At 36.3% G+C, this 13786-nt stretch overlaps 1 protein-coding gene across 1 annotated transcript in view; it reads right to left on the reverse strand.

The window, feature by feature from the left end:
- Window positions 1–5018: 5018 nt before the first annotated feature.
- The window catches only part of SPINK5 (serine peptidase inhibitor Kazal type 5), a 160625-nt gene continuing 151857 nt past the window's right edge, over window positions 5019–13786 (reverse strand). The window contains exons 33-35 of the mRNA XM_037161851.2: window positions 11004–11134; window positions 8262–8352; window positions 5019–5322 (exon numbers count right to left, since the gene is read on the reverse strand). Coding sequence (XP_037017746.2) covers window positions 5314–5322; window positions 8262–8352; window positions 11004–11134 — 231 coding nt within the window. The 3' untranslated portion in view covers window positions 5019–5313. The remainder of the gene's footprint in view (window positions 5323–8261; window positions 8353–11003; window positions 11135–13786) is intronic.

Here is a 13786-nt window from a genome sequence, read left to right on the forward strand (position 1 = left end):
TTCTTTGCATTCTTTTGTATCTGCAGCTTTTGCTAATATTTCTGAGAAACACCTCACGAATCTAGCCTTCTTGGGGGTGGGAGGTGCATCTCACAGTTTATATGTTCTTATAACTAGTTTGTTTCTAACCATTTGTACCAGCAATTTTTAATTGGTACCAGAAAAGGAAGGCAAAAATCTCTAAATTCTTTGAAAAATAATGGTCCTACCTTATTCTTGTAGGCTATGTCATAGGCCAACACTGAGAATGTCTGTCCTCAACTTCCCTTTAAAATCCTTAAGTATCTAGTTTCACTGAACAACTTTCAATAAGCAGTTATTTCATGCCAGGCATGGTACTAGGCCCCAGGAACATAAACCAGAATACTAAACTACCTCTTTGCTTCAAGAAGTCATAGTCTTGTCAAAGAGATGGACTTGTAGATAAGCAAGTACAAAACAGTGATAGCTGGTAATATAGATGTAAGGACAGTATGTTATGGGACCATAACAAAGAAATAACTAATTCATATTCTGAGAAAAAAAGTGATAGACTTCCAAAACTGACCTCTACCTTGACTGTGGTGAGAACAGATTAGTCTATTGTTTGGAGAGATGAACCTTGAGAAATAGAAGGAAAAGTGGGAGAAGGACCAGTGGCAAACAAGAAGGATATGTTAGGAAGATGAGACATGTAAGAAGTCCAAGATGATTATTCAAGGTCAGGAAGGCAATGCAAGAGTTGAAGCTAAAGGGGTGAACAGAAGCCTCACATGTTAGGAGGAGTTTGGAGTTCCTCTTGGAAGCTAGAAAAGCCCTTATTATACTCAAATGTTTTAAGCATAATACTATCAGATTTGGATTTCTGGTCATTACTCGGCCTAGAGTAAAGCATGCAATGAAAGGGCCAAGACTGAAGCAGGAAGATCATTTGTAAAGCAGTCACAATCAATCATGAAAGAGTGATGATATGTCTTGAAGCAAAAGTTTATTACATTTGGTGGTTAACACTATAGAGGATAAAGAGAGCAGGGGAAGACAATGCATAGATTTATGGTTTGTCTCATTGTGCTTTGCTCTGGTGCAGCAAGGCTGCTTAGTAGGAATTTTCCAAAAGTCTAACCTGGGGAATGAAAAAAATCTATGTTTTGAAGAGGCCACTCAGAGATTAAATAAGAAACAGAGCTACAAACAGACTTGATGGAAACAATCAAGTCTGTTTAGGCTATTAAAAAGGTCTAAAATTCATAAACAAAGAAAATTAAGGTAAATGTAAGATATACATCGGTTTTGAAGATATTTACAAGTACTGAAAGAGCTTGGCCTGGAGGAAATCAGTACATCAGAATAAGCCAGAAAGACCTCTATGGCCAAATAAAAATTCTATCAAGGACAACAAATATTGTGATTTATTTTCCTGAGACTGATCTTCAGTAGAAAAAGCTTTGTCTCTGTTCTCTCTTCATGGTTGAAGAATGATTTGTAGTCACATATTGAGATGGAACTTTAATTTCAGTACTAGAAAGGAAAAGAGATCTGTGTGCCAAAATGGTGTCAGGGGGAAAAAAAACAAAATGTATTGCTTTTATCTGTTAAGGAAATAGCTATCACCAGTCACCAGTAAAGGTCACAGGGAGTGTTATTGGAGAACACGTTCCCTTCATTTGCTGTGATCTATGTGTTTAAGATATGAGACTGGCCTTGGTCAAAGTCAACCAAGAAGGTTAGAAAGGGTATTGAATTGTGCTTTTCTTGGTTTCAAACACACATTAAGTATTTAGAAATGTCAACATTTATTATTTTCCATGATCATTATCATAGAATGAGAAGTGTGGTTAGCATCTAACATTATAGAAGAGAGAAAAAAAAGACAATTGAAGTATGAAGAAGAAGGGGAAGAGACAGATTCCTACCTCTTAGTGGTTTATAGCCCACAGGTCAAACTATGTCCATCACCTCTTTTTGTAAATATTCTTTTGTCAGAACATGCCCATGTATATTTATTTATACACTGTGCATTAATTTCTCTTAAAATATATTTTATTTTTTATGCTATTAAAATTGTCCTAGTTTTCTCCCCCTCTGCCCTGTAGCCCCCCTCTAACCACCATTTCCACACCTTAGTTTGTGTCCATGGGTCATACATATAAGTTGTTTAGCTTCTCTATTTCCCATACTATTCTTAATTTGCCCCTATTTTGTACCTACCATTTATGCTTCTTATTCCCTGTATCTTTTCCCCCATTCTCCTCCCCACCACTGATAGCCCTTCATGTGATCTCTATTCCTGTGAATCCATTCCTGTTCTAGTTGTTGCTGGGTCCCTGGGTCTTTCTCTGTCCCCTCATCTCATTCCATTCCAGATCACCTTATCCTCTACCCACCCTATCATTTAAGCCACACTCTTTCCTTAGTGTTTCTAATAATTATCAAGGATTGGTTAAGCCTTAAGGGTGGGATGATGTGAGAGCAACTTTGCCCACAAGTACCCCCTTCCACCACGGATGAAAATAATACTGCCAAGACATGATCTGCTTGGGGAGGAAAGGTAGTCAATCTCTCACAGGAGAAGGACCAAGAACCTCTTCTTCAATGGCTTTTATTGGGTTCATTTTGCACAAGCATACAGGTAAGGATCAAACAATAGATAGTATTCAAAGAACTATGAGGGCTTATTCTCAGTCAAGGTCAGATAGCTAAAGAGCCATAAAACTTTGAGGAACAAACTTGTTGCTAGGCCCCTTATCATTTGAATGAGAGCATTTTAAACAAAGCAGGTTTTGCAGGATTTTACATATTCTTTCTTAGGCTTGATCACCCGGAACCTTCTCTAGCCCGCAAAGAGCTACACCGCCTTCCCAGTCACAGGTTTTTAGGCTTAAGTGGACTACAGCCAAAAAGCACTTCTCCTAGACAGAAATGGGGACACAGGCTATGTCAGAATAGCTGGGGGGTGAGGGTTCATCACCCCCTCTTTGCTGCAGCCCCCTCGAGTCCTTCCTTGAGGGCCTCCCAAGTGATAGTAGTGTATGGCTTAGGTTGACCCTCCTCTGAGGGGTATTACCCACCACTGACTAACCAACCAAGCATTGGGGGCAGAGATGGATGAAGCAGAAGCAGTGCTGCCAGAGATAAGCTTTGTCTTCTTAGTGGCTCAAATTCCGGAGGTTGCTCACTCAGCCTTAGCCATGAGGGGCAGTTACAACTCCTGAAACCAGGAAGAGCAGTTCCCAACAGGATAACAATGTCTTTGTGCATAGCACCTAATGTTCATAATTATAATCAAAATAATAATAATGAAAGTATAGAGGGTTTGTTGTTTATATCTCAATAACACATTAAAAATCATATAAGAAAGCAACTACTTTTTTATCTCAAAAAATAGTATGTCTTGGCCATGAAAATAGAGTTTCTAAATTTCCTGTGAATAACCAGGAAGAAGAGATGATTCCACATGTTATAGAATCTCTAAACTCATCCTGTACCTCCTGGAATTGCCAAACAGCAATATCATTTCCTCACTTTTGCCCCCTGAAATTGTTATGCTCAAAAAATGACTTACATGACTCTTTTTTCCCCTTAATAATAACATAGGGAAAAAAGCATAGAAACTGATTTATTTTTACAAAGTTCCAAAGGACAATGATCACCATATTTTACTATAATTAGCCTATTAACAATTTATCTAAACTAAAAAGAGCAAAGGAAAAAATGCAAAATTAACTTCCCAAATCCAACTAGGCCTGACATTCCGGGCATAGTTCCTTCGTAGCTGAGAACAAGTTGAACCATGATGGGCTCTCCACAGGCTTTCTCCCTCAGGAGAGTGTTCAGCACCAGCCCAGAGCCTAAATGTGCACAACATACATCAGTGCTGTCCCCAGGTACCAGTAGCAAGATTCTGAGCATGACAGAGTTGGTTGTTCCATTCACCTTTCTCTAAAGTTTATATTTCCTGATAGATTTCTCATGTGTTTTATTGTTTCAGAACCAATATCTCCTTTTAAATAAAATTTTACTTTATCACAGTTGTCCGAATTTTTTCCTCTTTACCCTCCTTCGCCTAGCCTAACTCCCACCCCCACAGTCATTCCCCACCCTGTTGTTCTTGTCCATAGGCTGTTCATACATGTCCCTTGACTAGTTCCTTCCCCTTCTTTCCACCCTCCTCCCCCAGCCCCTCTGGTCATTGTCAGTCTGTTCCATGTTTTCATGCCTCTGGTTCTATTTTGCTTGTTAGTTTATTCTGTTCATTAGTTTTTTCCTATAGGTGAGATCATATGGTATTTGTCTTTCAATGACTGGCTTATTTCTCATGTGCTTTAGCTCATGGACTAGTTTAGTCCAGCCCCATGTAGCTATTGAGCACTTGAAATGTGACTGGTCCAAACTGAGATGTGCTGGAAGTACAAAATACATATCAATATCAAATATTTAGTTAAAAATTTGATATTGATAATATTTTGAAATAATGCTTTTAATATATTGGGTTAGATAAAATATATTTTTAAATTAATTTTACCCATAGTGTTTTAACTGTGAGAAAATTTGAAATTACATACATGACTCATACTTATATTGGCAGTACTGCCTAGAGACTTACACACACTGGGAACTCTCATTTCCTTAGTCTTCTCCCAGACCATAAAACCAAGGTCCCGAAAAAGATATTGTCAAGAGGCAAAATGATTAGATGTGAGAAATTACTGGTTTGTGTCATTGGATGGGGCTTATGTAACTGAGAGGTTAGTTATACTATTCACAAAAACAGAGATGCTAGACTGAGGAGTTGCTAAGGTGACAGATAGTGAAGGTGAAGTTGATTTGTAGCTGGTTGGCTTTATGTAGCTGTTGACTGTCTGGGACCCCATGTCTCTCTACCTCTGTCCCCACTTATGACAACAACTTGAATAGGAAAAAAGTGAGGAATTTCTGTCCACCAGTGGGATTAGCAAAACAAAAGGGTAGCATTTATTAAACTTTTATAAAAAAAACTAATTCATATTAGTCAGACAGTGGCAAAGAAATTTCAGAAAGGGTGTTTTGCTGGGTTTACGTTTATTGAACAATAATGGCAGGAACAATATCGTGATTGGGAGGCTGCAGAGCACAGACTGGGTGGGGATGCCTCTTGTGCTCTCTGTTCACAGAATATAGGAGGAAAAAGATGGAGAAGACTGAAAGTCAGTGAGTCCATTCCCTCAACAGCTCTCTATTGTTTTCTATAGTGAATACGATGAGCTCTGAAGAATTCTCTGTATATACAGATGGTAAAGGTAGGCAGTCCAGAATTGGAACATGTATCTTCCCTCATGGCTTTCACCAATACTCACATCATTTGTCCTAGAAGAGAAGATGATAGGTTAGATGGTAGAAATTCAGAGACATTGTACAAATGTGTACTACACAATTATAGCTGCACCATAGGGAAAGAGATCCATAGATTCCTGTACTCTGCCAAGAGCTCACAATTTAAAATCACTTTCACATTCAATCAATTGAGGCAATAAGTCTTTATGGAGCACCTAGTACATACTACCTTTTGAGGTAGATACAAAAAATGAACTCTGTTCTCGATTACATGTGGCCTTCATACAGAGAGATATGTATTATGAACATCATTTCACAGAGGTGGAAACTGAGCTTCAGAGAGAGTTAATGATGTGCCACGGTCTCACTTTTGGTCAGGACTTAAATCCCATTCCTCTACCACTAATGCTTTACACTTCTAGTTTGTCTTAAGCCATAAGAATATAAGCACCTGTCTTCCTTGCCTGACTCTTTCAATATTCATATACTATTTAAATCAACATTTAAAACATTAAAGCAACACAATTTTTTAAAAGGGGGTAAGGGCCTCAGCAAGTTTCCTTCCATATAACTACACACTATCACCCAGAGTCCTAGCAACAGTGTCATTGCAAATTCAAATCTCCATTTCAGCTTTCATGCTGAAATAAACTTGTGAGGTTTTCTCTGGTTTGAGAATGATAAGCTATGGCCTTATGTTAGAGTCTTGAAAATTTTTGTCACTGGATTGAGAATTGCCAGTTATTGGGTCTCACAAAGCAGTATTGGCAAGATAGCAATTTTCTGCCAAAGTAGCTAATCTTTATTAAATCGAGGTCACTCCTTCTCCAGAGCCCTGGGTTTTCAGAGACTCTTGACCCCTAAGGAATGGTGGCAGAACATAAGAAATCAAGTCAGAAATCTGCATTGACCCAAGATATAACACTGAGTAACTGATAAGTTGCAGGATTTCTTCCAGGGTGATTTTCTGTAAAATAGGAAAGGTACTGATCCCTGCCCTACTTACAGGACTATTGTGAGGATGCAAAAGAAAAAGCACATGAAACTCTAAAGGGTTATATTAATCTTAGCAGTTAGTGTATAATAAGACCTTCTTAGATAGTAAGCAAGAGTATGGGTTCCAGGATCCTCAATCTATTTTCCCAGGCAAGTTGTGACTTCTTAGCCTTTTATTCTTTTCATGGGAGTCCAGACTCTTTTAGGGAATCTTCTATCTGGGAAAATGGTCAAGCAATAGATTCCAACCTCCAGCATATGAATCCATAATAGTTATTGGAGCAATTCTGAGCCATGACCTACCTGTACCACCTTGGTGATTCCAAAATCACAGCACTGAATCAGACAGAGGGAACTGAAACTGTGCCCAGGACACCTTTTGTTCTAATGACATATTCCATCAGCTAACATCATATATAATTCCTATAGTTAATAATGCCTGTTACATAATTCTAGTGGAAATAAAGCACCCAAATATAAAAGGAAGGAACTCCCTGACAAACCTTCTGTGCTTAGCCCTGGCAAGGTTCTTCATTATTTGAATAAATACATATTCTCAGTATTATCCTATGGCAAATTCCTCCTAAAGCCTCACAACTTTCGTCAAGTTGCCTAAATAAAATTGTACCAAGGTGTGCTCTAAGATGTGGTCTATAGGACTTGTATAAAAGTTATTTTGACCTTCCTGTCCTATTATTTATGTGCCCAGGTGTGTTTGTGAGATGAGGGGACAGTATGTTCTGTCAGTAAAATGATGGGCAAACCACTAACAGTTTATATGTAATAAGATAGCAAACACAACGCAGGGACTAGAGCAAAAATTTAAACCCTCTCTATGAACATGTAAAGACCCAGGGTAGAGAGATGACTTTGTCAAGGCCACATTAGAAAGAAATGAAGATCTCCTGATTTCATCCCATCTCTGCCTGTTCCACCTGTCCTCCAGCTGCTAGTGTGAAACCAAACACAGCTGGCTTATAGCTCCTGGTTTTCTGGCTTCCTGTAACAAGGCTCATTGAATAGTTCTTTTGAAGATGCTCTTTCAAGTATTACTTAAGATCCTCAAACTTGGCAGAATAGTTTCCAATTGTATTATTGCCAAAGCTTTTTGTGGTAGTAGAAGGAAGCAAAATAATAATTTAGATAATAGTATATAATTATTTATTATATTAATGAAATATTGTTCGCTTTAATTAAATATAAACATATTTGTGACTATAAAATATAAATTTATTAAAATAGAATTCATTAAAATTATTAAAAATAAGCACTGTGCCAGGGTCCATTTCTCTAAGTTCATACTTTTGCCTCTTAAAAATAATAATGATAATATTAATACATGCCATTAATTTTTAGACATTGTGCAAAGCACTTAGAAGCCAGGATTTCTTGAATACTTTCGATAACTCAGTAAGGCCTTTAGCTTAGATAGTGATGTGATTTGCCAAAGGTCTCCCATATGAAGAATATCAAAAACTGGAATTTGAACCCATATTTATGTGATAACAAAAGATTTTCTTTTATTTGAAAATTCCTAGTTTTTTTCCCCCAAGTTACATATCATCTTGCTAAAGGAAGAGACTCCTCATCACCAGGGAGACTGTCAAACTCAGCAACATGTGTCAAAATGTCCCTGTGGGGATTTAAACAAAAAGGCCAACTTTTCATTTTGGAAGGTCGATTCATATAATGTAAAATGTAAGAATATGAGGGCTAAACAGAAATAGTTTAAATCTAGTTCAGTTGCTATCTAACCTCTCTTGCTCTCTGTCTCATTCTTTATTGTAGAGCACAGAAAAGAACACATACTCAGTGAAATTATGTTAGGGACAGTTACTAAAAAATCTATTAAGGATCCCAGTAGACACTTTAAAAATGCTAATTACTATATTATTCTTCCCACATATTTCAGTAATTACTTAATTATCTTCACCAACCAGTTCGAACGGTGCAATCAGGGACTCCAATGTACTTACAGATGCTGGCGTGCTGAGAGGTGTTGTTTCTGGGATTCTATTCTCCTCACACCGCCCCTGGCTGCGTATGCGTGTATTAGTTTGGCGTATTCTAAAACAGAACAGAGTAATTTCCAAAGACAGGAAAAATTTTTAAAAAGGCTGATGAGGGTGATATTTGGGCATTAAGCCAGAACTGACATTAGGGGTAGGGCATGGGACCTGCATTCAACTTGTTTTCTAGTAGGCATCATCCATGGTTGATGATCTAACTCCAGGGTTGTTTCCCAGTCTTGGATCTATTCTGTCACATTTCATTCACCTCTATGCTTACAGAATTATTGAATGTTAGAAATAAATTTGTAGATCATCTAGTCCACAGGTGGCAAACTCAGGGCCTGTGGGCCAAATCCCACCTGCCACCTTGTTTTATCTGGCCTGGCACCTTGTTTCTACCTGGTGTCAGTGCCAAACTTTCACTTAACTGTTAAGGAGTAATTGCATTTATACAGTCCTAAAATTGCATTCAGCCCTTTGAAGGCAACTGTGAGGCTGATGTGGCCCCCAGCGAAAATGAGTTTGACATCCTTGATTTAATCCAAAAGCCATTATTTTACAGGTGAGGAAATGGGGTCCCAGAAAAAAATTGGACTTTGAGTTTCTATAATGTGACTTAGGGATTATAAAATAAATTTTATATAAACACATTTATATAAACCTAAAATATATATAGAATGTAGAATGCATATATAGGTATATTTCATAACAAGACACAACATGTAGTCTGAATTTTATAATTGGAAAGACTCAAAGGGTATGACTTTTAATGCCTCTTACTTCAGAAATATTATATATTAAACATCTGCTTGTTTGACTCCAGTGATGAGAAACTCACTGTTTAATGAGGCAGTTCACTTGTCTTTGGGTATCGCTCAAGTTGAAATAGTTTCCCTACAGCTTCCTCTAAATCAGAAGAAACCAGTGCTGTTTCCTTTTGCCTGGGATAGCCTGAGTTTTCTGTACATATTATATACTCCTTGTTTCTTCATCATTAGATAAACAATCCATCCAGGTGTATGCTTTTATTAATATTTTCATCATTGAGATTTCTTACTCTAAAGTTCTCTTGAAGTAGATGTTCATTGTTATGGGTTTATATAGTTAGTAGAATGCTTGAAGAGCATTGGATAGCCTTTACAATAAAGAGAAGTTGAAGGGTTTCTGGGCTAAAGATGAGGCATTATATGATAAGAAACTGCTGAATGGTTGCACTCTTTCTTTAAATAGGGATTTCTTAATACTTAAAACTCCATAAGATCTATGGATGGACTTCAAGAGATGAATGAATGTGTCCATAGATATAATGCATCTGAATTGTTAATGTCACATCTTTTCTTTTCTAGAAAGACGTGACTTTCTTCATATTGTCAAAGGAATCTTTGACTCTCAATTTTTTTAAGGAACTCCTGGCCTTGTATACAACAGCAATATAGTGGAAGGAAAGTAAAACTGTATTATCCCCAAAGCAACAAGATTAAAATCCTGTCTCATCTACTTCCTAGGCTTTGTGACTTTAAAAAAATTACTTGCACTCTCTGAACCTCAGATTCACCTTCTGTTCAATGAAGGCAACAGCACTCCATGGCAGGGAGTGAGGATTCAGTGTGGGGTGAGTGTGAAAGTGCCTGGCCTACCAACATGATGTGAGAACACATAAAGCTCTCATGTTCAGATTTTATTCTAAGTATGTGAACTTAGAATACACGTAGAGTGGCTATTTTTCTTTTATGAGTTATTCGACTTAAAAGGAAATAAATGTAAATTAAAATATTTTTCCAGGTTTTAAAAGCAGGATATCAGGTCCATCCTGGCATTTGGGAATGTGCTTACAGTGGTCTATGAAAGATGGAATGTACATAGATTACCATGTAAATATGAGGTGGGATGAGGCAAAAACGTTAAGATTTGCCGTCATGTTCTCATTTAAAGCCAGTCAAATAGAGGCTGGGAAGAGGTGAGGAATGTGACTGGAGGTGAGAGTAAAATAGCACTTGAGCAGAAAAACAACTATAAAGCTACCACCAATAGCAAAAGTCTTAAAATGAATCCTTTGTATTTAATTTAAAAGAATAATTCTTCTTAATAACCCTGGGAAACCAGTTGACTCAGAGAACTGTCTCCACTTCTCTAAAGAAGAAACTGAGTCTCAGAATGATTAGATAATAGACCCATCAATGCCCAGATATTAACAGATCTGAGAGCAGACACCAGGTCTGCCACACTTGCTCCAGTGTGCTTTTTTATGCATGAGACCACTTTCTGCTTCAAGAAGACTAAGGGAGGCTGGGAAATCTGTGACTATCAGGTAGTGATAAGGTCCAAGGTCCATTAGTGATTTTTGACTGGGCTGAATCTATATAGCAATGATTCTCAACTTTTTTCTGTTAGTCAAAGGATGGAAGATGTTCAGACTTCCATGAGTGTAGTGGGCTTACAGAGATTTTCTCTAATTGCCATAATCCCATCACTTTATCTTTTCTCTTCCATCTAGTAATATATATAGGCAATTTCATTAAAGGGATAACATCAAATATCTTCTATATTATATGATGATAATGATCTCAAATTTTACATTTTGAACTGCTATGATTAGTAAACTGGTTGCAGCACACCTCAAATTGCTATCAGTTCACAACTATGGACAAATACTGTCTTCAAGAGCCTTTACACTGGAATATATGATGGTGGGATTTGTATACTTACAGGTTTTCATGACAGAGCATGCATGGATTGTTGTATGTCTGACCATCATCACCACACACAGGCTGCAAATTCTTTGGGCAAAGGTAACCCATCTTGGGCACTATTCGGTAATTGTGGCAGATCTCAGCATTCTAAACAAGCAAAACACAAGTCAGGTCACTATGTGGCACTGCAGAGGGAAGAACTAGGGGAAATCCTCCTGATTTCCTCCATCTCACTTGAATAACTGATTAGTAAAGAAATCGGAGACTGGGCGGGGGGGGGGGAGAAAAAAAATGTACTTGAAAAGTAACTAAATAAAATTTAAAAAAAAAATTAAAATAAAAAAAAAAGAAATCGTCATGAAGATCAAACTCACATATTTCTATCTCAGACTTGGCTTCTTTATAGTAGGGAAAATAAGTAGCTAACCAAGAAACAAAGAAGAACAAAGCCATAATAAAGCAGAAATTCTACATGATATTGGGCATAGAAAAACTGAGATATGCCCATAGGAAGATTAGGATGATAATCATGCAAAAAATAATACCATTTTTCTTAAATAAGGGCATCGGTTATATGCAATCTGAAAAGGAAAGACTCAGAGGTAAATACTAGCTAACTGCATGGGCCATTCAGTCCTAGTTCTGCCACTAAACTAGAGAAATGATTAACCTAACTCCTCTGAGCCTTAGTTTCTCATCTGAGAAGCGTGAATAATAATAGCTCTCATCTCATGTTGGTGTTTTAGGGGATTAAATCCAACAGTGCATTTAAATGCATGCATAATGCCATTTGGCATACACTAAGGGCTCAGTATATGTTTTCAGTATGTTTCCCAATATAAAACAATTCTTTTATGTAGAGGAGGGAATATAACTTGTTTTTTTGTAGTCTTTTAGAAGTGTGATTTCAGTAATAACTTTATTAACTCAAGAAAAATCAGAACAAAGGAAAAAAAGACAGAAAAACTTAAGAAATAGAATTATAGAAGACTTAAATACAATTATGTTAGTAATTACATTAAAGAATAAGAAGACCAAGTACTCCAGTTAAAGAGCAGAGATTATCAGACTAGAAAGATAAAAAGACTCAACTATATATTGTTTATAAAAAGTATATTTTAAATATGTCTTTCTATTTCAACCAATAGATTGAAATTAAAAGAATAGAAAATATATACATACAAACATTCATCATACAGAAGCTACATATATATCTATATTAATACCAGTTAAATGGAATTTAGGACAAAAATTATTAGCAGAGATAAAGAAGAGAATTTTTTAAAGATTTTTATTTATTTATCTCTAGAGTGGAAGGGAAGGAGAGAGAAGGAGAGAAATATCAATGTATGGTTGCCTCTCATGTGTCCCCTGCTGGGAACTGGCCTGCAACCCAGGCATGTGCCCTAACTGGGAATTGAACCTCGATACTTTGGTTCACAGGCCCGCACTCAATCCACTGAGCTACACCAGCCAGGGCAGAAGAGAATTTCTTATGATAAAATAGGAGATTCATGAATAACAATCCCAAACATTCACATATTTAAAGTATATTTTCAAAATATACAAGGCAAAAATTGACTACCTGAAAGTAGACATAAGCAACTTTATAAACATGAATATAAACATTAAATCTTTCAGTAACTGATAGTACAGACAAAAAAAGGATATAGAATATTTGAAAAACAAAATTACACAGTTTGACTTAAATGAGATTTATGAACCTCTATCTAAAAATTGTAAACTACATATTCTTTTTAAGTACATATTAAATTATTACCAAATAAACCTTATTCTGGGCCATTAAGCAAGTGTCAATAAGTTTCAAAGAATTAAAGTCATATAATATAATTTTTATGATCACCGTGGGATAATTCTAGTAATAAATATGATACTGATAAGGTTCCTAGGTCTTCAGAAATTAAGCAACACACTACTGAATTACTTATGACTCAAAGTAATCAGAATTCAGAAATGCTTTGAACTGAATAGTAATGAAAGTTTAAGCTGTCAAATTGCACTAATTAATACAGTAATTTGAGGGAAAGTTATAATGATAGAATTAAAACAGAATAAAGTTTTAAACAATGATCTAAATTTTCTTCTCATAAGCTAGAAAATTAAGCTCAAAGAAAATAGAAAAAACTAATTAATCAAGAGGAAGAGTTTATGAAATAGAAAACAGAAGAAAGTCAAATGTTAATTTTTAAAAAGATTAGTAAATTAACAAACCATTTGCAAAATATTACCATGTTAAGTATAAAAAGGAATATCACTATATAAATATAGGTATTAAAAGAATAATGTGGCAATGTTATGAATAATTACATGCCAATAAATATGACCAGAGATGAAATTAAGAAGTTCTGTGACAACCACTTTCTGAAACAAACACAGAGAAGAAATAGGACATTTCATAGTATCGACTGTGTTGACATTCCTTTCAGGAACAAAAAACTTCCTATGAAGTTTTTGTTTTCAATAAATAATTCAAACATTGACATGGAATCCTTTTTGGATTATATGAGTTCCAAATTGATAGAGATATGAAGGAGAATTTAGAGAAGTACCTTCTATGAGTCACTGACAAAGGCAGGACCAGACCATGCATGTTGTTAATATTTTTTAGGTATCTGCTGCTACAAAGTTCAAAATTACTAGGATAAAGCCTTACAAAGAAGCAACATGCACAGGATGCTTCTCTTTTTCTTACATACTTCATCAACTCTGAATGCATTCTTCACCTTCAAAACGCACCCAGGGTCTAGCGCCCTGTCCTGACTTCTATCACTACTACCT

This window comes from Artibeus jamaicensis, unplaced genomic scaffold (genome assembly GCF_021234435.1).
Source record: "Artibeus jamaicensis isolate MK-2021 breed Jamaican fruit bat unplaced genomic scaffold, CSHL_Jam_final contig_432, whole genome shotgun sequence".
Lineage (NCBI taxonomy): Eukaryota > Metazoa > Chordata > Mammalia > Chiroptera > Phyllostomidae > Artibeus > Artibeus jamaicensis.